Source organism: Channa argus, chromosome 7 (assembly GCF_033026475.1).
Source record: "Channa argus isolate prfri chromosome 7, Channa argus male v1.0, whole genome shotgun sequence".
NCBI classification, from domain to species: Eukaryota; Metazoa; Chordata; class Actinopteri; order Anabantiformes; family Channidae; genus Channa; species Channa argus.
Genome location: NC_090203.1, coordinates 22,994,694 through 23,021,190, shown reverse-complemented (window position 1 = coordinate 23,021,190; position 26,497 = coordinate 22,994,694). Strand labels below are relative to the sequence as shown.

The following is a 26,497-nucleotide window of genomic DNA, read 5'->3' as shown; positions in this document are numbered from 1 at the left end:
AAAAAAATGTAGGGCAGACAGAGTGCAGCCTGTGACCCTATACAACCTTCATAATAAAAAAGGAGCTATACAAGTAGGAAGTTATTGTTTAACACTAGTGTTTCTCCATGTACAATGTGCCATCACAAAGCGAGAGAGTTAAGATGTTTTTGCTGACATTAAAAATGCCACTCAAGTTTCATAAAGTTTGGCTATTTGGTACAGGATCAAAAGAGGATGAGGGGGAGCTCATTTCCGGTGACCAGAACAGTGATTAATACAATTTTGCCATGGTAACCACAATAAGCAGGCCTGGCAAGCTGCCTTTATCGTGACTAAATCAAGTACATCTGGACTGTTTGGAATGAGTATTAGAGGTTTCTGAGACATCAACACAAACTGCTGACAGGTGGTGAAGAGCTGCATTTTGTAGAAAGTTCACAAGCACAGATCATTAGGGAAATCCTATAAAATGTAAGCAGATCTAAATTTAAAAATCAGTTTGAGATTCCTAAAATGCAGAATCGTTGCATCTCATGTTGTTTTATCATAATCACAAAGTGTTTAAGGGACAGGACTTAATCAAGGTTTAAACAAAAAAATAAGCCCAGCCTACTTTTTTTTAGATTCGTACTATGCAATATTTGAAATGAGCAACATAATGCAGCTTTTCCAAATCAACATACTGTAGTTCTGTTTTTTAACAAGAAAGATATTCCTATGAAACCAGCTCCAAGTAAGCCCAACCATATCCAAACTAGCACCTTCTGACACAGGCCATGGCAACAACAGTGCTGTCTTGTGACTCAATGGTAAGACAAATACCAGATTGAGAGTCAATGGAGAAAAATTATTAACTCTCTGAAATGTGGAAGCAGTGCAGACCAATTTCAAATCACTCAAACCAAATGACTCAGTTTTGGCAAAGTCTTTTTTCATGCGCCAACTGACGACATCTAGAGACAGATGTTGTTGGCAGGAGAGTCTCCGTCGTCTCAGGTTAATCAGGGACAGTCGACAGCTCCAAATATGACATAGAAGATGTATTAGGTCCAGGGTTCCCTTATTTGACCTTTAGTGATGTGCAGTTTGTCCCTACTCATCTATGCTACTCTTATCTGCCCTGTGATGAATCCCACAGAACAGAAGCTCCATCCAAAGACAACCAGTCAGAATGTGGAGACGGCAGGGAGTTCAAGACAATGCCTCACCCGTCAGCTGGATGACAAGACTTCCACTTGTTTCTGATTGGATGAGCAGCAATTCGGTGTGTGTGCCTGCAGTACTGGGCTTGAACTGGACAGGTAGCTTCAGATAGTGTTGTGATCTAATAGGCGGGAGAGAAGAACAACAATTAATAGACAATAGACTATTATCCTTTTCAATCTGAAATGTATACATAATGTAACATGCACCTGTACGAATTCACATGCATTGTTCACATAATAAAATCCAGTATTTAAGGTTGCACTCCTTAGATAATAATGACAAATGGGACAGCTTGGGTACAACATTCACTGTTGAACAAGTACAAATATATGTATGCGATCATAATATCAACATGCTGGGGCTACCACAAAACTACACACTGCAGGGCTCAAAGCACACCTACGCTTGGGCTGGGTCAGGTTCAGGTTGTGGCAGCACTCGTTATTTAACAGTCATGGCAAAGACTAGTAATCTGTTACCTATAATCTTACACTTCTGTTGGAGACAGATTGGAGACCAATTTCAATATGCATTTCCCCTGATAGCACTTGTTGTATCAGGGGAATCCATATATAGACATTCATTCCTATTTTAGAAATACAAAACACAAGTGCCTATTCTGAACACAGTCCACATTGAAGCCTAGCACAGCACAGCTGGTACCTCTGGCCAGGACACCATTCCTACAGGCCTCAGGTGTGTAGGGTACATAGCAACATCCTCCAGGTCCAAACATCTCAAAAGACCTCCCACAATGAGCATTCATTATGAATATAAATATAATAGTCTATATAAATAGTCTATATGTGACATCCAAAAGCATCAATACCACTTCCCATGCAAACAAAGGTAAAAAATATTACAAGGATTTTGTAAAGTAGTGTTTTGTTGACAGCTTAAGCAATTTTATATTCATAATTCATACATCAAAATCATATCTCATGTGTATACTTAAACTATGCTTTTATAAAAATCAATTAAACTTCTTTGTAAGGGCTCACCATGATAATATCAAAGAGGGAGAAAGGAGAGTATTGGTCAGAGATCACTGGACTCACCTCAGAGTATATTTGGAATGCTTGATGTAGAAGGGCTCTCTAGGTTTTACAAATTTCAGCTGCAAGTCAATTAGAGAAGCCACACATCAAATATCAAATCCATGCAAAGCTTGGTGACAATTGTTAGGGCTTGTTATCAGATTTTGCATTCAGTACAAATGAAGGCAGTCATGCAAATCTTAATTTGCAATATGGAACAACGTCCTAAACAAGGTGACCTAATATCTGCAGTACAAGAAAACTATGATTAACAGCTTATATTTTATGTAAACATATTGCTGTATATGTATGCACTGTACATGAGTCCCACGTTTTTATTAGAATAAGGCAGACCTCACCTCATGGATGTCAGACGAGTTGTTGCGGATGTTGACTTTCAAAGTGCTGGACTCACCAACCTGTGTAGTTGGGAAGGTGTACAGATCTTGTGGAGAATACACGCCCCTCCGCACAGCCTCCTCCTGGCTGAGAATGAGAAATCACTGCAATTAAAACCAGCTGCATGACACATTTACCATCAAAATATAACTACTCTTCTAATACAGTGCATTAAAATAAAATCATTACTGTCAATTTTTGATTATTTTTCTTTTTAAAAGGAACATTATCATTATTTAGATTAAGAATTAAAAGAGATCATTTTTGTTTCACTCAGATAGACATCACCACTTTCTCTCACAAATCTAGAGTAATTGCATTACATGATGACTTACTAATGTCTGCTATGCTGGTGGGGACACGTTAAGAGACTCGCTGGAACCTACAAATGCTTGACAGTTCACACTGTTTTCACCAAGTCTCTCACAGATTTCTAGTTTTTTTTTTAAAAGACTGAAAGGAAGTAAATGACTGACAAGTAATGTCTGGACATTGTGGCAAGTAGAATAACCTGTAAAGCCCGTGAGATTAAAAATAACTTATTGCATCTTCTTGTACCAAAACATATATAGATGATCTTATAGATGATATAGATCTTTCACCAGAGAGATTTTGGTGAGGGTCATGTACATGTCTGAGTTTATCTAAACATGGCAGGCGTTACCCGTTTTGTCCTCCTGAGGCATTGGTTCTCTTCCTGGTTTTGACAGTTGTCTCCGTTTTTACAAGAGAGCAGTTGCCTTCCTGTGGTCCTTCTAATGGCCCAGACCTTATTCCCTTTGGACACAGACAGAAAAAAAAAAAAAAATTCCGTTGTTTATATGACAGTACATTACCATTTAACACGGCTAAAAGATTGAACACAATTTAATGCTGCATCTAATGTGGGGCCAAGAAGAGAAAAAGCTTGCAGGCCCGTCACAGTGAGGTGGCTCTACCTCGTATGCCACAACACACTTTTCGAACTTCCTCATACATACTGGTATTGAACTGATTAAAAGTACTGACGCACTCTGCAATGCTTTACACTGAGCTTTGTGTAACAAGACTGAACTTAATAGATTCTTGTTTTTCCTGTGCATGTAACATACCTCATTATAAATGTCCTGCCTTTGTCATGAGCACCTTTTGCAGTTGTTACATTTACTTTAAAACCAGTCTGTTTGTTTACTACATTGTTGCTGAGTTCAAACATGTTTTCTTCTTACCTGATGACTGTAATATATAGACTAAATTGAAAGAATGTGAATAATTGAGCTCAAAACATATGTAGGCAAAAGTTAACAAGCAAACTAGACTAGTTAGTCTAGCAATGCAGTCCATGCATTTACATTTACATTCAGTCATTTAGCAGATGCTTTTATCCAAAGCAACTTACAAGTGAGGTACAAGGCAGCAGAAATCTAAGTCAGGGCCATGGAAGCAGCTATTGAAACTTGCCCCTTATTTTGGACAAAATGAAACTTTCTACATGATCAAAGTCACCAGTGTCTTTTAAAGTGTAACAATGTCACTTCATATGCACAAATGTTTTCCTCTCAGTTTAGATGACAAAACTAATAGAGTCCTCACAGTGCCACAGAGCTGGAAGCGAATTCTGGTTTTTTGTTGGGGGTCAGACACTGGGTGGCACTCCAAGTCCCAAAACTGGGCATAGTCCCCTTGGTCCCTAGGCAGGAAAGTAATAGGCACCTAGGAGAGCAAGAAAAACATGGGAAGTAACCATCAGAACTTGTTTAACACAAGCTTGTTCTAATCACATTCCTTCTACAATGACATTCACTAAATAATACTCCAGGTGGATATCAGTGCCTACCTCAATCTTTTCATGGGCTCCCAGAGTTCCCGAGACCCTGGAGCATCTGAAAGCAGTGTAGGTGGCCCGGTAAACATCACCAGTGTTGTCAACCCCCTGTGAACAGAGAAAACAACCACAGCTTGAACACTAGTGACCGTACTGAGATAAAAGACTACATTTCAAGTAAACCACAAAGGGACAAAAACTAATTAGAAAAACTGTAAAGAACCAAATACAGCTAAAATATTCTGTTTAGAGAGAATAGAAAAAAGTAGAACAATAAATACAATGAAGAAGAAAACCTTGACATATGGAGGAGCAAATGATGACAGGTACCACCGCACTTCCACTTCACCATTCTGCACCTGCAGTTGGGCCTCTGAAGTACAAGAACAACAGGGAGTCTAAGTCTCCAACAGGAATAAACACACTGAGATTCATGCAGAACCCAATTTCAAACCGTAACAGTCTGCAAAGTATTCACTTTAATGTCTTGTACATAATTGTTGTTGCTGGGGTATTTAGACTTAACCACAAAGTATTAATTTCCAGCTCAAATTAAGGCTGACGGATATCAAAATTCTTAACATTGGTCAGCCACTAACCTACCTGACGTTTCCCCTGAGAGAGTTGTGGGAAATACAATTGTCTTGTTGCTGATCTCCACCATTGTCTGCGGGGTCACTGAAGAATTGGTGGTGGGCCTGACCACAGGTAGAACTGGAGTGGCAGCCTGAGGAGGCAGGGCTAACAGAGTCTTATCTGCTGGCGCTGCAGACACATCTAGAGCCAGGTCCTGTCGAATCTGGACCTTGATGAACTGAACAAGTGGTAACACGTTTACTCATTAGGTTCTTCGCTTCTTCATTATGATTTCCCATTTCATCTAAAGAGTTTCCCCTGTATATGTTCCATACCTTCTGTTGACCATCACACTGGACATATATTTGTCCACTCCATGGCAGCAGAGCAGATTTAGTTGCCAGTGAAGGGTTAGGGCTGATCAAAATCTGCAGGTGACATCTTTGTGTAAAAAAAAAAAAAAAAGATAATTAGTAAGGAGTAATTTAGGTCATATAGATTATTCAGTTACTCTAAGATTTTGACTTTTCTCTCTTTTGTGAGTTCAACATTCCTGGGTTGACTGATTACGCTGACTATAATTATCACTTGTTCTATTAGTTAATCTGTTGAAGCTATGATTCAGTATTATGGTTAGAGCTGAGATATTGTACAAAACATACAGCGCATGTTTGACAAAATTACACAGTATAACCACCTACAGTGTAACTAAAACAATAAAGAAAAGATCCAACAATCAACTTCTGATTCTAACCCACAAATCATGGTTCTGGTTTTTCATTTATTTTAGCAAACTTCTTACCCAAGTTTTAAAGGCCCACGCATATTTTGCACATGTGCTGATGATTTCTTAAAATAGATAACATTCTTATTTTTGCCCAATTACTATACAATCAAAAAACCCTGAAACCCCTGTTTATTTTTGCAAAAACAATAATCATCTGGTAGGTACAAGTGACACGATAACCTGACAAGGTGATCATACCTTGTACTCAAGTGAACAACACCAACATTGAAATCTTCTCTTTTCTCGTTTTGTTAGTTGATGCTAAGATACCACTATTTGTATCAAGAACAATGGCAAAGATGAACAAGCTACTCCAGGCAGTGAACAAATGTGTTCACGTGTTCAAATGAATACAGATCATGGTTGGTGTTTGTTTTGTGGACAATCAATTTATAAAATGACTGAAGTTATCCTTTAGGGTTTGACTGATGCAGTGCTGCTCTTATGGTTCCAATTCTATTTCTATTTTACAACTAATGGGGCCACTGTGAAACATTAATCTACTAAACCGTAATTTGTAAAAAGTGATATTCTGACTGTGTTTTATTGAACTACCACATGTAATCTTACTGAGGCTCGATAATTCCATGCTGAGGGGTGATGGTGAGGCAGTGAGCAGGCCAGGATAAATCAAAGCTCAGCTCTCTGGATGTATTGTTTCGCATCTGAATGTGATTGGTGGTGGCAGCGCCATCTACAGCACAACAGAAACAATAAAATGCAGACAGCTTGTTATTTTAAATTCATACGTTTAGGCAACCAGGTTACTACAGGCTTTCTCTGGAAAGTTGTTTCAACATTTATGTAAACAGGAAACTAGGTTCATAATTGGCATAGAGGATTAGGGAAACCTGATTTCCCCAGATAGATTTCTTTTCCACTTAACCAGTTATTTTTTTATCATTATTCTAAAATAGAGCCGGTGCAGGACAAAGGGTGCTGACAGGACAACCCACGGAGCTGGAGATTGAATGAAAGGAGAGATTACACAGAGCAATGCGCACTAAAACTGAGACTAACACAAAGTGGCTCACAGAAGTATTAACAAGCAGATTTTAACATTCAACAGATCATGTTGTGTGTACTGTTGTGTCTCTCAGCATAAACTTGTTCCCCGATTACTTCGGAAAGCTGTGTCTCTCTGTCTTTGTCCGTCTCTCTCTTTCGCGACACACACATTAACACTTTTTTAAAAATCCAGATTCTACTTACTGATTGTGGGAGCAGTGAGGACAAGTTGTTCAGGATGGATGGTCCAGGACTCAGACTGTCTGTGCATTGGCTCTGAAGCCTGGAAAAAAAAAAATAAATAACTAACTAACTAACTAACTAACTAACTATTTTCTAATCAAACCAAAGATAGTGAATAATGTCTTAATCTCATACCTTCAAGGATGACTCTGTCACTCTTAGTGCTGGACCTTGGGGACCCTTGACTGGTAGCACATCCAGAGAAACATTACCATTTGACAAACCACTGGAAATAACATAACAAATGTTAAAAAAAAATTGAAGCAGATAATTTGTATCATAATGTATTCATTATAATTGTGAACACTATATAAAATGCACAGATCCATGGACATAAAGATGAACTCGTAGGAAAATGCAGTAAATGCTGAAGAAATACTGAACAATGTTTATTATTTTGTGTTGACTTTATCTGTCAAGCTACAAATCAAAAAAGCTGATATGTGAATGAATCAGGAATTTATATTAATATATTACAGCCCGTCAGTAATATTTATGATGATGATGATGATGATGATGATGATGATGATGATGATGATGATGATGATGATGATGATGATGATGATACCTGTCTGTCTCTGAACCATGTCTTGCAAAGGGCAGCGGCAACTGGGTGTGCTCTTCATCATTACAGCCTGTGCTCTTTGTACTTCCTAGCAATGACACCACCACCTTACTCATGTTTGCATAGAAGATGTTGGCCTCATTTGGCCTCAGAGGCAGATCATATGCTACAAGGAAAATGAGACCATTTATGAGACACAAAAGCAAATATGAGCATACATTCCAAAACTTATTTAAGAGAAAATTAATACAATATCTTCTCGCAGATTTCCCATTTACAAATGCAGATTTAAATAGTCGTTATTTTTAATCCTAAAGAACGTGACAGGAAACGCAGGACTTTCTCTCTGCATACCGATATTTAGGAGTGGAAACGTTTTAAAATATCGCTATACCACTGTGCTAATACAAAAAGTGCAATTTGTTTGAACTTCTGAGAGTTTTAGGCTTCAATTTTATGTGTGAAAACCAGCCCGGGCAAATTTCTGATGGCCTTCCATGTCACATGATTATAGCAGCCTATCAGATGTCAGAGCCGAGCAGAGGATTGGAGCCAGCAGCTCTGCGGCAGCATGAATGCCTGAGACACATATAGAAGCGTAGCGTGGGGCTATTTTTTAACTGTGGCCAAAGGTAACGGCATGTGCTCAGTCAGCAATAAAGTGGTGCAACAATCTTTCAGTGTAATAAAAACAAGTGAAATTATCATTTTGTATTTTATTAATGATGATGAAGTTGTTTCTGATGTTTAAGATAATGATGATGTTGTGATTTGATGTTTCACTTGTTTAATGCAGGTTCTTGAGTACTATGTTGATCTTTAAATGTAAGAAATTTAATACATTTGTATTCATCTGTAGTTTAATTGTTTTATTATTTAATTTAAATAAAGATTTGTTTTCATCGTGTGATTTTCCTGGTAAAGTCTGGTAAAGGAGTCTTAGACTAAGTTTTCCTGCAAAACCTATTCTTTGTGTTCAAAGATTGGCATCAGGAAAAATTGCATGACAATGACATCTTACTCTCAGTAACACTTTCTTCCGCCAGAAACTTCTCACTGAAGTCAATGATTTTTAGCAGACTGTTCTCGGACAGAACTTTTCTTGCGGCCTCGGGTTTGCTCCGAAGCAGCCTAAAAGAAAAAAAACACAAGAGCGAAAGTCATCTTGCCTTGCCTACACCGATTCACTGGTCTCATATGTTATCTGTATCTCATATGTTCTCTGTATTGTTCCTTTGTAAAAGCACCTCAGATCATCCCAAATTCAACACAATTTTCTGTAACTGGAGATCTGAACCCCAGATTAAATGCTCCCCGGGGGTGCATGCCGGCTGCATAGCAGCTCGACCATCAGAGTGAGAGGGATTGTGAATGGGTGAATGAGAAAAGCTGTAAAGCGATGCAGTATTGTCTTTAAGGAAACTTTTTAACTACAACCACATTCTAAACTGGGCAACAATTAGTTGAGTGCATGGTCTCACCTTCTGTACTGCTGCCGGGACACCTCATCTCCACAGAAGAGACAGACTGTGGCCAGTAGTGCACTGCCTGACTGACTCAAGCTGTGTTCTCGTTGGGTGGACTTCATGAGCACAGTTATCACCTTAAAGTTGTAACACCACCACAGTTCAGCAAGTACAAGACAGGCAATGATAGAAAAGTAGTCACCATTGCCATTTACAGCATCACATAATGAACTAAACAATACATAAACAAAGACAAGCAATTTGGTTTTTTTAACTGCTTACTGGAGTTATACCTTTTAGTTTTATCTACTCTCCTACCTCTTGTGTCCGTTCCTTCAGTACAAACTGTGAAGGTGCAAGGCTGATGACAGAGGGATCCATAACACATCGCTTCTGAATATCAGAAAAGGCCATAGCTTTAATGAAGGCTGCTCTCGATCCGGTGTTCCTCACACATAGACACACTTTGCTGACATGGCCAACAGCTACGTCAGTGAGAGTTGCCACATAACCATCCGTCTGTTTCCTCTGCTCTTCCAGTATGATGTTACTGGTCCCCCCATAGCCTGACAGTGGGATCTGAAAATGGAAAACATGGTAGTCACACAGTGAATAGAAAAAATAATACAAAATAGTAATAAAGGACTACAAAGAAGGAAAAAAAAAGAGCAGCGATAGCGTTTTAAAATCTCACAGTGAATTTGACCCCTGGCTGTGAAGGCTGAGCCCCAGACTGTTTGATCTCTAGCTTGGCCAACATGCATGCCACCCTGGTGGGAGCAAAGAGCAGATGGATGGTCACGTCTTCTTTGGGACGGATGGACAGCTCCCCGTGTCGGGTCAGACGCTCTTCGGCACTGAACATACTCTGGAGCTGAGGGAAAATCATGTTTATGTACTTTACATTATTTTTTGTATATTTTTTGTAAATGATGATTGATTAGTCAAATTATCAGTCATTGGTTTGTTTCATAGAGAGAGATGCAAGTCACAGCTTTTAACCTTTAAATGTAAACTCATGTTAGGCCTCTTTTAGAATTAGGTGTTTGTACAAGAAAAAATGGAAAAGGTCTTTGGATTTCACCACAGACATTTGCATGAGATTTTTTTGACAAAAACAAGATACTATGGAAAATGAAATTAAAACTCATCCAGCCCGAATGTCAAAACACAACAGGAAGTGAGGACACTGAACTAACTAAAGCAGTGATTAGACACTTTTAAATAAGAGAATTTACAGTCTACCTGAAAACAGTCTTGGTCTTGACCACGAATAAGCAACCGTAGTTGCTGTGTATCACTGGGAGAGTTGTTTCTTAAAATCAGCTTCTGTTGGCTGAAAAACAAAGGCAGCCATGGGTTATGTGATTAAAGACTACAGAAACTATCTAACTTTATAAAATAGATACAAAACTGCTTCGATGTAGAAGAGTGAAGGTAAATCTATATTTAGTCAGACCTTTAAACAATATATCGACTTTCTGGAGATTAAGCTTTCCTACTGCTCTCTCTAATTTACCTGCCTTCAGTGTGTATAAATAAAATCTTGCATTATGTTAAAATAGCTTCTGAGGTTAAGTAAGACTCCCTGTATACAGCCTCTATACCTTCTTATAAATGACATTTTACAAGCCTGTATAGTGTATGAGGGTACATTATGTTTTTTTATTGATTATTTTGCATTTAACAGTTGATTGCTTTTTGTAACCAAGTAGCAGTGGATTTAATAAAACAGAAATTTTGCTTACATAGCTCTCCCAAGAGTAACCCCTCCCCAGGCTATGAACTGTTTATTAGAGAGAATTGGCGGAACATCATTAGCCAGACCAGGGCCAGAGACAGCAGCAGAGGGAATGGCACGTTTCCCAGCGTCCTCTGGAACAACTTCACCTTTCAGGGTTAGCTCATACTGAGGTCCTGATGGCAACACCAAGATGGTGAGAAGGCTGTAACATAATGACAAAATTATAAGAGAATTTTAAAAGCTCACTTTTGCAATAATTAAAAACACAGTCTAAGACACGACTATGCATTCATTCATAAATAACACAGTAACTAGGACTGGGAGCAACTTTTGGGTTCTTCTACCTTTAAAGCCAGATTTGATATGTGAGTTTTGGACAATGTCATCGTTTAATAAGATTGACCAATTAAATGCATTGTGATTTGCGGAAATACTGACGGGGAAGGCAGAATGCAGTATGGAAAAGGTGTTTTATTTACCTTTTTAGCCTGTTAGCCTCTGTGTGGATCACATCAAGTTTATAAAATTGCTTTTAGAAACGTGACAATTGCTAACGACCAGAGTGAGGAAAGTGACTCTGATGCAGAGTGTAGCAGTTGCTTTGAGGATGAAAAAAGTGAATTAGAAGATTTAATTTCAGAACTAGAGAATGATGTGACTGCTGAACACCTAGCCCAGACTCAGTGGATGAGTGCCATGCTTGGCAAAAGGAGGAGTTTCTCAGATTTCAAGATGAATTGAAAACCAGGTCGTGAAATGGTTTTGATTAGTTATTTGTTTGGTGTTTGTACTGTTTTGGGACCGGAGTCTATTGGGGAGAATTTTCTCTTAAATTCCATTTGGGGTTTCTACTGTGAAGGCAGAGTAGTTCAACAAGGTAATCAAGAAGACTAGAGGCAGGTTTGCACCATTAGGTCCTCTCAGCAGTGGGAGGCTGGGTGCTACCAGGTTGAGGGAGGATAAGTAGCGAGATACATACAATACACTAGATTGAATAGAGTTCTATAGATATGTAGGTACAGCCATAGTCACTTTGTAGTGGTTGCAGTAAACAAAATATTTAGTCTTGATTTTCTCCATTATTTGAGGTAACGGTCACCCCAAGCATACCTGTACAGGTGGTAAGTCCCACTTAGGTGAGAGCATAAAATGCAAGGTAGCTGAATGGAGGAAAGGAAGGTTTTTCAGCTTGCTGTGGGTTTTTTTGTGTGGCTGACAAAGGTATTATCACCTTAAGATGCAACACCTGGTATTTTCAACATGGTGAAAGAAATTAAAGCAGCCCAAATTTACTTTTGGTTATTCTGACAGCTTTTGCCAAAGCCACAACAAAGGACAAATTCATAATGATCAATAAATAATAATAATAATAATAATAATAATAATAATAATAATAATAATAATAATGGACATTCACACTGTCGCTTACATTATTTTCAGTGCCACTTCTCACTTGTCACATTTGTACAGATTTTTCTTTTGTTTTATTATTTTTTTTTATTGGTTTATTGATTTAAAACAAAATAAACATTGGGGCAAAGGGAATAATTGCTAGTTAAACCCAAATGTTAAAGTTTTCAATTATTATTTCATGGTTCCTATCTGCTACAGAGACTGAAAAATTTAGGTTTTAGTGAACTTTGCAATCTGAAGTTAGAAACCCCTCCGGTTTAAGGAGACTGTTTTCAAACAACCCCTCAGGTTTTGTAAGGCACTTTTAGAGGGCACCTTAGTTTTTAAGGGTTAACACGAAAAAGGAGAAATCCACACTTGCTATGCTGGATTCTGTAATACAATGAGTTATGAAATAGATAGAACTGCCTTACTGCAATTTTTTCCTTTTTGATATCTACCTAACTAATTCTGAAAACAAACTTACACAACTCACAAAAAGTTAGAAATATTTGACTTGGGTGAAATTTCAGAATGCACCTAAAATGCACTATAACCTATACAGGTGAACTTCATTTGTCCAGCTGTTCAATGCTTTGGTACATGCTGTTCTCAAACATGGTGATTACTCTCAAAAATCACAAGAATCAAGGATCATGTCTGAACCATGAATCAGCCACTAAAATTTCTGGTTCAATGACAATTTGTCCTCTTCATCATGCTGTTCACAGTTTGACATCATGAGACAAAGATTATACCCAACAACTGAAAAGTTATTGAGACATTAACATTTGTCATTGTGGTGTACCCCACACTGTTAGCACTGTTTCAATAAATAGTTTGAAATGAAGAAATGACCATTGCATGCTTCTACTTAAATGCCCTACTTTCATTATATAATATCACCGTAGCATGAACGTTTTACATTTTCCCTAAATTACCCCCGAAAGTTGAATATCTCAAATTTTTTTGAGTAGTGTGTATCCTCTTAGAACACTGAAGCTTTTTTCAACATACCTTTCTCTGCATTTCCTTTTGTCCAGTGCTTTGAAGGAAATAACAATTTCTCGCTCCTCTCCTACACCCAGGAAGAGTTCATTAGGTGTAACAGAGAAACTGTCCTCAGCGTCATTCCTCTATACATGGAAAACAAAAGAGAACATAAGCAGGAACGGTAGTGAAAAGGCAAACACAAAGGGAAAGATGAAGTGAGGGACCAAGAAGAGCATGGATAAAAAGACAGTGAAAGACTGAAGATGACAAGTAAGAAAAAAGGAAAGAAAAAAGAAAACTGCATAGCACAGTGAACTCAAAGTGCCATAGGCTTATTAAAAGAATGGATGTAATAAAAAGACAATTTTAAATTTAAATTATTATCCAGAATTACCTTGATTTTTAACTGCACATCGATGTTTCCAGCATTCTTTAATGGCAGCATTTGTTGACTAGTTTTACCCAGTTGTGCAGATAGACTGACAGTCTAGAACCCCCCCAAAAAGAGAAAAACAAAAGTCTCAAAGCAGTCTTACACTAGCATGGAAATTGTATGAATGACTAGGGGAATATGACTATTTGCTTTGAAGCATGTATCCCTACATCTATTTGTTAAGAATGATAACTGAGGCAGAAAGCAAAGCATCTTGCAGACAACACTTCTATTAAAATGATCCACTCATATCAGGATAGTTGTCAAAGGTTCACCGATTGTCAAGAGAGTGCATTTTTATTAGACCGTTTTTTTGTTCAATCTTTAAATATACCATGTGATTCAAGCTGTTTTAACTCAGTGACACAGCCATTCGCACAAGATACATAGTTAATGTACAGAAATACACTATCAGTCACTTAATAACCATAATACCTGCATGTCTTTAGGAGCATGGACCCTCGCAGTTCCAGATCTGGCCCTGAGGGGAATACTTCTGATCACATGACTCTGACCTGGAGAATCCACTTCAATGTCCACCCGCCCAATGTACTCATCAGCTGGACCGAGCTCTCCTGACAAGCATAACCACAGCGAGATTAGCAGAAATAAGCTAGGATTTGCTTTGTGGCGTTATCTCAACTAGAAAAATATTGAATGACTGAAATAAGTTCATTGAGAAATCAAATACATCCATAAAGGGCCTTTAATAATATAAAAAGTTTAATACCTGAAAAGCCTTTGTACTTCTGAGGGGCCTTGAAATGTACCCAGATCATGAAACTTTCTGGATTCTGGTTAAAAGAAAAAAGTATTATGTCAAACATTTCCGTGATCAGCAGTTGAGACGGGGAATTAGATTGGATCTCCCAAACTGTGCTAGTCAGAATATCTCTTTACCAAAATTAATTGAGAAAAAAGAATCAAAAGGGTTACTCATAAAATATTAATTCAACTAATGTTGAAAATGTTTACAGTGAATTAGGCAACTGACCTCTCCGTGACTGGCATGCATCACATGACTCATCACAGAGGACACTGAGGTCACGTGGCCAGCCAGCTGCATTCCCTCAGAAGTCATGGTAACCGGGTGCTTGGAAAAAGTAAAGCAATGCCATGCTGTAGCATTCTGGAGGATGAGATGAAGAGTGTGAACCACTTACGTAGACTATAATTCTCACTAAAGAGTTTTGCTGTTTTTCAAAGTCAATCAAAAAAAGTAAAGCATCTAAAAAAAAAAACAAACAAAAACAAACAATTAATGGCAGACTAGTGCCTACTGTATCCCTTGACTTTTCAATAATTTTTAATGCTGATTTAAACATCATAATTATTCAAGCATATTATGTTTGTACTTCTTTACCCTTCATGACACAGAAAAAAACTTTTAGTTTTGTTATTAACAAAGCTTTCGTTTAAAATTAAGCATCAGCTTAAAAGCTGTGTTCTACACAAAAAGTCACAAGGTATCTTAAAAACAAAACACAGCTGCTTAATCCTCAGAAGCCACATTTACATCACAGCCTTTACACAGTTGGATCCTGTAGAAAGCACACAATTACCACTAAACATCACTGTTTGTTGCACTTGTAAAGTGAAATTAAGAAATATGTCAAGTTGGCTCACTGCACTGATGACCAGGCGGATGGGTACTGTAGCACGTGTCCTGTTGAGCAGTTTGAGAGGAAGACATTTGGCACTACCTCCTGGAAGATCTCCAAAATCCAAACAGCAAGAATCGCCAGCTTCAACCTGTAAATCAAGATGAATTTGAAACTGTTAGGTACTATGTTATAAGTCTCTTTATTTTTTTTATGCAACACCTAATTTGCATTTAACCTGGAGACCCTCACCTCTACAGCAGGATTCTCCGCTATGGCAACTAGCACAACCCTTTTAACAAAGATATTAGCCCTGACAGCCACCTCTGTCTCAGCAGATGCAGGCCAGGAGCAAACACTGAGGACACACTGGTAGACACCAGCCTGCGGAGGTATGAACAACACCTTCTGCTCCTCCGTACTCTTTGGGCCAATGATTGTCTTGTTCTTCACTATCAGGAATTGATAAGGCAAGCTTTCCACCTGTAGGGGTTAGCATTAAAGATAGAAAAAAAAAATGTAACAATTTGATTGCGATTGTGGTTGTCATAATCCAATTCATGATGATTCTCGAGGCAAAAATGACTCAATAAAAAGAGAGAAAGGCACGATATTTTGGTTCGTACTAAAGTGCACTTTGGCAAACTGTGTACTGAGCTGCATATGAAATCTAAAGCCCCAGTTTGTGACATTTCTAACATTAAAATGACAGCCACTCAAAGTAATTTTTATGCTAAACTGCTGCCTCAAATTGAAGTTGTGCAGGTTTGCATCCCCTATCAACTGTGGCCTTTCTGTGTGGCGTTTGCTTGCGGGGGTTTCCTCCGGGGTACTCCAGTTTCCTCCCACAGTCCAAAAACATGTTAAATTAACTGGTGACTCTAAAATGCCGGTAGGTGTGGATGTGAGTGTTTGTCCGTATAAGTCTCTCCGTGTTGGCCCCGAGATAGTCTAGTGACCTGTCCATGGTTGTACCCTGCCTCTCGCCCTAGGACAGCTGGGATAGGTTCCAGCCTCCCCACAACCTTGAACAGGATAAGCAATTACAGACAATGGATGGACGGATGGTTTGTAATAAGGCAAATGGCTTCTCTGTCGTCATGACAACAGTCCCAGATTGGAAACTCTGGAGTCCTATCCCAGAGACCTCTTGTGAGAACTATGTATACATTTTATGGCAACATTGAGCTCTGTATTCTCACAATAAAATATACAACAATGCAGTAGATCCATGTGTACTCCAAGTATGGCTAATAAACACAAATGACCTACGGTCCTTGAATGCCATGTATATAAATATTCGCTCTGAACACACTAACCATAGCCTAGTGTGTGCTGCAATTTGCAAGGTGTGCTCACAGTCAAGTTTCCCCTTTTTACTTCAGTTAATGGTGTTAGGATTTTTTTTTTCACCCACCCCTGCTATTTGACAACTCTGAGCCCTCTGCTCACCTTCTCTCCATCAATGGCCACACTTGTGACAATAATTGATACTTGCTGCCACCTCTCAGATGGATTGAAGAGGCTGAGGGAGGTCTGTGATGCGATTCCTACACAGCAGCCATGAGGGAACCGGAGCTCCTCTGGTACCACTACTTGGCCTGAGATGACAGCGAAATGTAGATAAATGATAAAGAGAAACACTGTTCTTTCACACAGTAGAGGTAAGTAATGTCAAAGAAACATGAAAGCTGGTTGCGGCAATGAAAAAACAAATTAATGATATGAGACTGTGATGTGGAATGTGTGATTTGTTATGGTATGTAGATTTTAACAGTCCAAGTATGTAATTTCACAATAAAAATGTGGGTTTTAAATGAATAGTGTACACGCTATACTGAAATGAGTAAAGGACATTTATAAGACACTGCTACCTCTTAATTCGTCAAGACCACCTGCCACAAGTGGCTGTGCACCATATTGACTGTAAGGTTTTCCCATCATCTCAACTTCCTGTTGAATTAGATGGGGTCTTGGGATATTAGAGGCAGTAGGCCCAGGAATCCCCAAAGGCCTTAATGCAGACTGGATGTGTCTAGCTGTTAGATCACCTGAAAAAAGTAAGAGCAAGCTGAATCAATGAGCCAAGGAAATTCCATGGGTTAAACCAGCATTTTGGTAAGTGATGCAGCTTTGTATAAGCAAATGATGTAGGGAAAATAAGACATGCCTGTAGAGGACACATTGTAGACACCATTTCCTGTTCCTATATGATATGTACCAGGATGTAATGGAGCTTCAGATCCCAAATACTGCTGAGCCAGTTGGGAATTGAAGAGCGAGCGTCCAGAGAGCAGGGACTGCACATGTCCTTGGTGTGGAAGGTCAATTAAGCCAGTGCATTGAGGCTTAAAACTGGGAATGGGTACATAGTGAAGCCCCTCTGATGAGTAAGATGGCGGCATGCCAAGGCCACCAGGATAAAGAGATGATGAGACTGAGCTACCTGCACCCCATTGCTGGGAGCTCTGAGGAGCTGTAGTGGTGCTAGTGTGCTGAATGTTCAGATTGCTACAATAGCCTGAGTCTACTTTAGTGAGCTGTCTCACATTGGACTCTGAGAGGTGCTTGTGGGATTTGCAACCTGCTGAAAGATCACTAGTCCTGTCCCTAGGAATGTGGTAATTGCATTCACTCTGACTGCGAGTACAGCTAAGACCAGAACCACTACAAGAGGGCTCTGGGCTTTTACACTGCTGTGCTGGGAGGGGGTCCAAACTTTGAGAATGCTGTGGCTGCACTTGGTCCAGGTTTTTGGGTCCAAGAATATCAAGGTTTGACTGTGCATCTGGTTCAATAGGTGGAGTTGGGCTGAATCTGATAATGGTGGTGCTCAATGCCATGGTACAATTGTTCTGTAGGGGGAAAAAAAAAAAAACTTAAAAATAAATGTAAACAAGGAAAGAAACTCCAAAAACCAATTGTTTCACCTGTTTAAGATGACCAAATACATCTGTATCTTCTTAAAAGTAACCCCCCCCCCCATTATTAAATTCCCCACCTACTACTGCATAGGTTCTAAACAGACAACACAGCTCTGACCCATTAAGGCATCAAGTCTTTCTTGGACAGACACACACACACACACACACGCTCTAAAAAGACATTATTCATTGGGCCAGGAGCTTTCTGCGATGCACAAGAGTCAGCATGGACACTGACTGGTCTGCAGCTATGCAGCTATATGTAGAAAGGTATCGTGATGCGCAGTGTTTTGAAACCTGTTGATCATAACTAAAAACAGGTTTTTCTTTTTTAGCAATTTTCAGACTTCAGAAACTTCTGAGGAATCAGGAACTACCCTTCACTGTCCACACACATCAGTGACCCTGTTTGCACATTCAATGCTTCTCCTTCCTTGCACCAGTTTTAGGAGATACTGCATAAGGAGAACACCCCATAGTAGCTGTTGCTTAGAGAACAATTTATCAAGCCAATTTTGTCATTTTAAACTATTAATACAATGATTCAAAAATGTAAATCCCTTAGTCAGAAGTATAACTCTTTTAAAAGTTATCCGAAAGCAACAGCTGCTAACTTTAAGATATATTTTGAAATAATTTTGAAATGTAAAGATTATATACTATTATCTCTCAATTCTATGTTTTGTAGGTTTTTAATATATTAGATTTGTCTAAACCACAGTTTTTTTAATTTATTTTTAATAGGCCTATATTTTATTCTTTTGGTAAGTTTGAGTGAGTTTTGATAGTGGGCAAATAAAACAGCTGGTCATAAAAATAAAAAATAAAATAAGACACCTCGTCTAGCCCTGTAAAACGCAGTACATACAGTATACTTCATCTTATGTACGTGACAGGACTGAATCCCATGCCCAGCTGGGACACATGAGAAGAGGAAGCAGAAATACTGTCGCACCAATAATCTTTTCAACAGCTCTCGGCTGTCTAAGAGTTCTCTGCCTGCATTAATGAGCAGCTGCTCTGCTTCTGTTTAAATTTGGCATTAGTATGAGCATCAGATGGCAAAAGCTAATTGTGGCACCCACCATAAAACAACTGCACTCTAAACTAACATGACACCCACTATGTCATGCTGGCAATATTCTTTCTGTCTCTCTTTTTTTAATATATATATATATATAAACACACTGGACTCTATATTAAAGCCAAAACATTCAGTGTATAAACAAACACAAATAAAATTTACATGGTCATATACATTGATGCCATTTACTTTGTATGGAAATATTTCCACTGTTACTATTATCCGTACGCACAATGGATCCGAGAGAAACACAATTTCAGTTCCCTGTATGTATGTACTGTACATGTGGAAGAACTGAAAATAAAACTTGACTTGATTTAGGAAGTTGTCTATGGATCTGTCTCATTTATAAAATTTGGACCAGCACCCCATCCTTAGAGACACTTTGTTATGCTTGAGGGCAGCACATCTAGGATATCAATGGCACTTTCCAGGGGAGACTGTATGGTTCTGTTCAAAGGTGGAAAGTTTGGACACTGTCCTTTCTGTGACAAAAGCGACTCTCTGGAACTAAAGCACATACAGCCCTTTGAAAACGGTTAAAATTTACTCATATACTTGTTAATGCACTCATGTTTTGATGGATTATTTTGGTTGATTGTACTGTTGAATGTTTTTAAGCTTTTTATCATTTTTTGTTGTTCGGGGCTAAGGGCAGCCACTGATTGAACCCCGGCACATTTATATCGGTGTCTCAACATCTGTGTTGATTTATGTACACCATTCCAAATACATAAATGAACAAAGTCCCCATTATAGAGTCCTAGCATGTAAGTGTCTTATGTTACCTTCTGTCTCTCAGGTGTAGGTATAACTGTGCCATCATTCATTGAAATGTACGTGAGCCTGCTGAGACTAGGGCTAGAGCAGACAGACTGAGGAGAGGTGTCAAGACTTTGACATTTGTCTGCCAGATCTCTACTCGATGAAGGAGGTGACCCCACACTGGGAAGACAAAAGCATAGCAAAGTATGAAATGAATAATGGCTCAAATGTAAAAACCATCCGCCAGTGGTAATGTTCATCATGTAAGCAACATAAATTATAGCAGACTACACAACCAAGTAAATTTATCAGATTAGTAAAAGAAAGGAACTTTCATGTTAATTATTTGGTTAGCTTAGTTCCATTTATTTTAAAAGGCACAACAAGCGGACAACAGATTGAATTTAACATGGTCTGTAGGAACTAGATGTGATACAATACCCCTTAGCAGGAGGAATGGAGGTCTGGCTTGGAGAGGAGTGGGTGAGTGGAGAGGTTGACGGTCTAAAGCTACACTGCATCTCCTCCACACAGGTCTCTGAAATACCCTTCGGTGGTTCTGAGAAAAAACAAATGTTAAAAGTTTTTACTATGATGTTTCATATTTATTACTGATAATATACACCTATTTTCTAATTGTTTGACAAATGCAAATAACTGCTTAAGACTTATTTCTGCTTTATACTCACCACATGCAGGTTTAATTTGAGGCTGGGTTTTTTGGCAAGAGCCGCCAATGTTTTTCTCCACAGAGCAACAAGGTGGAGAAGAAGACCTAATATTCCTGAATGGTGGTCTTTCCTCTGAAACATCACTAGATCTGTCCTGGTGCTGTTGGCCTGCAACCGTTGCTTTCTGAGTCGGGGAAGACAAAACTTTTCTTCGGCCTGGAGAGGTTATATGCAAGTCATGTGTGGCAGGAGCGATTGTATCACCTTTTTGTGGTAGCTCAAAAGACGATGTAATTTTGTTTGAGGATTGTGGGTATAGTTCTCCTGGCTTGACTCCATTGTCTATGGTGGTCCAGCCTGATGAACCACAACTTTTTGTAGCAAAAGTAGCAGCATTATCACAAGCTGCCATTTTGTCTGCAGAAAGTTTGAATGTGGAAAACTGCCCAGAACCCACAGATCTTCTAGAAGAACTGAAAGATGTGTGAGGAATAGATCTTCTGTTTGATTCATTTCTATTACCAGATAATACATTTGAAATGGACACAGCAGATGAACTAGTGTTTAAAGTTGTCTCCCCTCTTTGTCCTTTGTTTTTTGTACTTGTGGGCATCTGTTGAATCTCATGGTCCATGCGCTGAGAAGAGTTCCCTTGTTCATTATTGGATCCTGCCTGAGGGCTCCTGCTGAGGTTGTCGGTCCAGCTGGTGAGGTCAAAAGTGGTATGTGCCACAGAGGCATCACTGCTGTCAGATACATCCATCTTTTTCAGGTATTTCTCTATGTCAAAGTTGCTCAGCTCTCCAACATAGGTGCTTCTCTGCTGTGTGTCCAACATGGTGCTCTGATCTGGTTCCAAGAGGATCTAGGCAGAGGGTAAAGAGTGTTTATCAATTGAAATCTAAAATGGTACAAATTCACAATTTCATTGTGAAATATGTTTATGGCATTATGATTAAGTTTAAGTCATCGCAAGAAGTGACGCCTTACATGTTCAGCTGTGTGTGGGTCCTCTGTGCTGCTAATAGAAGATCCAATAGGCCCAGTGGACACAGGTTGATTCCTTGCCCTACTTCTCTTTGAGAGCTCCATGATCATGGCAGCCAGCTGTGATGGGTCAGTGCTGATGGATGCATCGGCAATGGCAGAAGCAATTGTGCTAATACTTAGCATCAGATGACTGGTGTTATTGTTGGGGGACTCAGAGTTTTGGTTACCCAAGTTTGACTCAGAGCAAAAGTCCTCTGTGTGGTCCGGAAGTGCAGAGGAAACAGCAGGGTTCTAAGCAGGATAAGTGATTTTGATGTCAGTAAACTGTTAAGATGTGCATGTAATACAACAGAGATATAAAATTATATCCATACCTGTTTTTTACAGGGTTCTGGATCATTTTTTGCTTTTGCTAACATCCTTTCATCCACAGCCTCAAGAGTTTTATCTAGGTCATCTGCAAGGAGAGGCTTATGAGTAATACTCCACAAGCAGGATCAGGTATACTTAGATAACCTAATTTTCTGCCTAGGACTTTAGAATATTGACAACACAGTGAACACACCTGGGCTAAGTGTTTTGTCTGCTTCGCTGAGTTCCTTGGTGTCACTGTGAGGAGATGTGTCTGAAGATGAAAACTCGGAAGGATGAATCAAAGCAAATGGTTCCCTTTTCTCTGGAGAGGTAATGATGTACCCAAAGGACGGCTAAAGAACAAAGAAACTTAACGCATTAGTTTCTGGTTTCCTTGCAGAAAACTGAAATCTAAGGCATAAGTAAAAGGTAACTAACTGTATGCTGTAACTGTATTTTATTCAGAAAATAATTTACTAAAATTAACTAAAAATCACTTTCACCCCTGCCATGACTCTACTTATGTAATAAAACATTTCAAATAGCCTCCAGGCCACAGAGAACACTTGCAATTCCAGAAAACCCCAAGTGAGAACCTTTACTGACCCGTTTAACTCCATCCGCATCGTCAGTGCAGCCCAGACAGCCTAGGGCTTCAGAACGTTGGCCAAAAAACTGACCTAGAGACAGTCGCAAATAGCTTTGGTCCCCCTGCTTAAATTCGTTGGAGACCTGGGAAGCCCTCATTAAGATGTGGTTACTGGGGGGGACTTTCCAAGAGGAGTCACTCTGAAAGGTGCTATTGATGCTTGCTGGTTCAATCTTCTCCCCCTGTTCGGACAGTGATAGTTAGAATATAAGAAGAGGCTGTTCATTACAGTTAAAGTAGTACTGTTTTCAATGTGCTAATGAGTCATCTTACAATATGGCAGTAAAACAATACAATAAATTATTTATGTTCAGTTGATTACAATAAGCAGAGGGAGAAATAAAGTTTTAAAAACATAATAGGAGGAAAGAGGCAATATAAGCAGATGTTGTATACCTGCATAAACTGGTGCTCTTTTTCAAACTCTTCCTGATCTTTAACAATCTTTTCCATAGCATCACCTGTGAAAGATGGCAAGGGTCCAAAAGTCTCAATTTATACTTGTATTTTAAACAAAAAAAGAACAGTCTTACTATTACAAGAGAGCTGAGCATAAATGTTGCATACAAGCAGGAACAAAGTCCTCCGTCTGAAATTGCCCAGCACATTCTGATGTCTTCTCATCAACCTCTTTCTGGAAGGATGAATAATATGCCAGGTCTGTCACCCACTGTCCTTCTTCATTTTGGTAGACCACCTTGTGAGTGGCATTGGCACCTGAAGAGAAAAGTAATGTTGCGAAGATTTTACACCATGCACAGGCATGTATTAAGTTTGAGTGCCTAGTATCAACCTCGGTTAACTTCTGATTTAACAGTTGTAACAAACAACAAAAAAAAAAAAAACACCAAAATAACAGACAGCTTGCCTTGTTGAAACTCAAGGTCCAGGTTGTCTGGGAAATTGCTCCACCCATCATCTGAATCTTCTTGTTCCTGGTAAAAGCTCTGGGAGAAATACTTTGGTTCCAGTGAGGGGGAAAGAGGATTTTTGTCGTCCTCACTTGTACTCCCGGAGGCCTCTGCAGCAGTCGCATCACCACAGGGCCCTCCTCTTAAGCCCAAAGAGGGCCTGGCACCATCAGGTTGATCTACTTCATCATCATCATCTTCATCCGTATTACCATTGTCATCCCGTTCTTGGAGCAACATCTGAGGTAAGACAGGTCAACAAAGTAGGTAGGGATGCATAATTATTCAAACTTGCGTTTTACTTCTCAAATTCTTTTTAAATTGTCATATATTGAAATAATTTCAGTTCAATTAATTGTAATTGTAAGTATCACACTCTTGTAAAACTTTATATTATCAGGATCTATTATCTGGTAATTATCACAGATACCTTCTTTATGAATAACAATAAGTATTTTAGTCTTTGCAAAGCCTCTGCCATCCATGGTACCTGGGAAAGGTGGAAGCTCCCCTGGGTGCCTTGAAGGTGGGAGACTGTTAGGTTTAAGGAGTCCGGATGTTTTCTTAGCCCAGATTCACTCCTCAGGTACACTAACAGTCGCTCTGCAGAGGGCCCAGACTCTGTGCTTTTCATTGCCTCCTGGAATCCCATTAGAAACATATGGACAAACAGAACCTTAAAAGTTCATTTTTACATTATTCCTAAGCAGTATTTACTTCAATATTGTTTGTTTTCGCTGTGTAGTGGGGCACACACTTGTTAATGCAACAATTAAGCCAACTGGTTTCTCACCTGATTCAAGTAGTAAGAGAACAGAGGATTTGTATTAAAACAAACTAAACAATGGTGTTAATAGTCCCCAGTATAAAACAGAATGGCCTGCGTAGAGTCTATGCCAATTAGTCATGAAGAAAGCAAAATCTAACAAAATAAATACAGACAATGAAAGTCTAATTAAAACCCTCAATTGGTTTGTCAGTTAAATCAAATTTGTCATGCATCTGTACTAACCAGTGTGTCCTGTCGGTCGAGGACCATGCTTCGGTTCACAGGAGAAAGCCGTTGGGATCCCAGTGATACCGCCAAAGAGGAGCTGGTCTTCCCTGTTCCCACAGGTGCCACACGGTCACCCATCTGCAAAATATTGTAGAACAAGCTGATCTTTAAAAAAAAAAAAAAAAAAAAGTCTGTAGTTGTAAGAGTGAAAAATATAGAACAAGTCAACAAAAACATTACTAAAGTAATGATAAAGTAGGACAGTTGTACAAAAAGTTAAGTCCTCAATACATTTAAAATGGCATATGAAATCTCAAAAATATTATGCTTAAACCCTTGCTGATGCAAGAAATAAAAATTAAAGAACTTTTTGTTGCTCAGTACATGCAATGCAGGCATTCCTGAGGTCATTAGTTACATATATGCCAGTCCAAGTGCTGAATTTAGCCTCACCTCAGGATGTCTGGAAAAGCTGTTCCTTCCATGTTCTGCCACATTATTCGGGTCACCAACTTCATCTTCAACAGCAGCACTGCTACCCACAACCCCTAGTCCACGAAGGACATCATAGGTAGTCAGGACATTAGTCAATGGAAGGGGGATGGTCGAAACTCCCCCATCATTTCCGCTTTCCTCACTTCCACTGCTCCCATCCCCACCTCCTCCATCCCCTTGAGTTTCACAAACACACAAAACAGGCAGTGATCAAAAGGTTTGAGATAAATGACAAGACAGATCTACCAAGAAACAACTATTTGTTGAATGCATTGTTGAAACTGCCACTGTACATCAGAAAAAACGTCCAGAGAGCTAAAACAAGCATAAATTAGATATTGAACATGCTGCACCTGTGACAGGAGGGTTGATAACTTGTCCCTCAGCAGATCGTCTGTGTTCAATGCCAGACAGAGATGGCCCACCACGAGCACTGAAAGACTCATCATCAGAACTACCTCCCTCTAAACCTGGTCTGAAACTGGGACGATTACTCTCTCCAACCTGCAGAAACATAACTGTTATTCAATACTTTGTTTCAAATTTTAGATTTCTTTAGAAAATGTGCTCAAAATAACAGATACAGGGATTGAAAGATAGGAATCATCAACACTCTATAACCCATTTTCACTAAGTGAAAATATTTGATACATTTTTTTAAATTTAATGTTTGTGTAAAGAAGCAGTTACACATATTTCCCCCTTCTTTTGAGGCAGTCTTATTCCTTCCTTCAGGCTCGGTTCTTCTACCAAAGGCCTGAGAGCATGAGGGTCCTGCACAGTATCTTAGCTGTTCCTAGGACTGCACACTTCAGGACAGATCTTAGATGTTGTTCCTGGCATCTGCTGGTGCCACTCTCCCAGTGTTCCTAGAACTACAGGGACCCGTTGTGCCTTCATCTTCCACATCATTTCCAACTCCCTTTTCAAACATTGGTATTTCTCGTGTTTCTCGTGTTCCTTCTTCCTGATGTTGCTATCACTTGGGATTGTGACATCTACCACCACAGCCTTTATCTTCTGTTAGTCCACAACTACCATGTCGGGTTGGTTGGCCATTAACTGTTTGTCATTCTGTATCAGGAAGTCCCCACAGGACCTTAGCTCTGTCATTCTCCACCACACCTTTGGTGTTGTCTCCTATTTTGATTTTGGGACTTCCAGCCCGTACTCGGCACAGATGTTTCAGTAAGTTACGCCAGCCACTCGGTTATGGCTTTCCGTATGCCCTGCCTGCTAGCATCTTATGTGCTCGATTGTCTCAGGGGCATCTTTGCACAGCCTGCACTTGGTGTCCTGTCTGGTATGGTAGATCCCAGCCTCTATTGATCTTGTACTTAGAAGGAGCACAGGAGCAGGCTCTAACGGTGGTACATACAGTGCACGTGTTTGTCCTTCCATGAGGATACCTGCCTCCCTTG

The 26,497-nt window shown here is 39.4% G+C and overlaps 1 protein-coding gene across 3 annotated transcripts in view; it reads right to left on the bottom strand.

The window, feature by feature from the left end:
- cep192 (centrosomal protein 192) overlaps positions 1 to 26,497 on the bottom strand; it is a 40,395-nt gene that overhangs the window by 86 nt on the left and 13,812 nt on the right. The window contains exons 9-51 of one of the 3 annotated variants that reach the window (XM_067509325.1): positions 25,430 to 25,580; positions 25,035 to 25,252; positions 24,597 to 24,746; positions 24,075 to 24,224; positions 23,542 to 23,824; positions 23,241 to 23,390; positions 23,070 to 23,134; positions 22,631 to 22,855; positions 22,236 to 22,377; positions 22,045 to 22,127; positions 21,671 to 21,961; positions 20,699 to 21,545; positions 20,451 to 20,568; positions 20,033 to 20,189; positions 17,407 to 18,091; positions 17,111 to 17,287; positions 16,689 to 16,837; positions 15,489 to 15,719; positions 15,262 to 15,387; positions 14,630 to 14,764; positions 14,366 to 14,429; positions 14,071 to 14,210; positions 13,597 to 13,689; positions 13,227 to 13,345; positions 10,822 to 11,019; positions 10,319 to 10,409; positions 9,768 to 9,947; positions 9,392 to 9,652; positions 9,089 to 9,210; positions 8,629 to 8,738; positions 7,611 to 7,773; positions 7,178 to 7,268; positions 7,004 to 7,082; positions 6,362 to 6,485; positions 5,340 to 5,445; positions 5,032 to 5,242; positions 4,725 to 4,801; positions 4,441 to 4,536; positions 4,197 to 4,316; positions 3,289 to 3,401; positions 2,585 to 2,711; positions 2,247 to 2,305; positions 1 to 1,306 (exon numbers count right to left, since the gene is read on the bottom strand). The exon at positions 1 to 1,306 is cut by the window's left edge and continues 86 nt beyond it. In XM_067509325.1, coding sequence (XP_067365426.1) covers positions 1,174 to 1,306; positions 2,247 to 2,305; positions 2,585 to 2,711; positions 3,289 to 3,401; positions 4,197 to 4,316; positions 4,441 to 4,536; positions 4,725 to 4,801; positions 5,032 to 5,242; positions 5,340 to 5,445; positions 6,362 to 6,485; positions 7,004 to 7,082; positions 7,178 to 7,268; positions 7,611 to 7,773; positions 8,629 to 8,738; positions 9,089 to 9,210; positions 9,392 to 9,652; positions 9,768 to 9,947; positions 10,319 to 10,409; positions 10,822 to 11,019; positions 13,227 to 13,345; positions 13,597 to 13,689; positions 14,071 to 14,210; positions 14,366 to 14,429; positions 14,630 to 14,764; positions 15,262 to 15,387; positions 15,489 to 15,719; positions 16,689 to 16,837; positions 17,111 to 17,287; positions 17,407 to 18,091; positions 20,033 to 20,189; positions 20,451 to 20,568; positions 20,699 to 21,545; positions 21,671 to 21,961; positions 22,045 to 22,127; positions 22,236 to 22,377; positions 22,631 to 22,855; positions 23,070 to 23,134; positions 23,241 to 23,390; positions 23,542 to 23,824; positions 24,075 to 24,224; positions 24,597 to 24,746; positions 25,035 to 25,252; positions 25,430 to 25,580 — 7,410 coding nt within the window. In that variant the 3' untranslated portion in view covers positions 1 to 1,173. The remainder of the gene's footprint in view (positions 1,307 to 2,246; positions 2,306 to 2,584; positions 2,712 to 3,288; positions 3,402 to 4,196; positions 4,317 to 4,440; positions 4,537 to 4,724; positions 4,802 to 5,031; positions 5,243 to 5,339; positions 5,446 to 6,361; positions 6,486 to 7,003; positions 7,083 to 7,177; positions 7,269 to 7,610; positions 7,774 to 8,628; positions 8,739 to 9,088; positions 9,211 to 9,391; positions 9,653 to 9,767; positions 9,948 to 10,318; positions 10,410 to 10,821; positions 11,020 to 13,226; positions 13,346 to 13,596; positions 13,690 to 14,070; positions 14,211 to 14,365; positions 14,430 to 14,629; positions 14,765 to 15,261; positions 15,388 to 15,488; positions 15,720 to 16,688; positions 16,838 to 17,110; positions 17,288 to 17,406; positions 18,092 to 20,032; positions 20,190 to 20,450; positions 20,569 to 20,698; positions 21,546 to 21,670; positions 21,962 to 22,044; positions 22,128 to 22,235; positions 22,378 to 22,630; positions 22,856 to 23,069; positions 23,135 to 23,240; positions 23,391 to 23,541; positions 23,825 to 24,074; positions 24,225 to 24,596; positions 24,747 to 25,034; positions 25,253 to 25,429; positions 25,581 to 26,497) is intronic. The other 2 variants (XM_067509326.1, XM_067509327.1) reach the window with 2 other exon arrangements.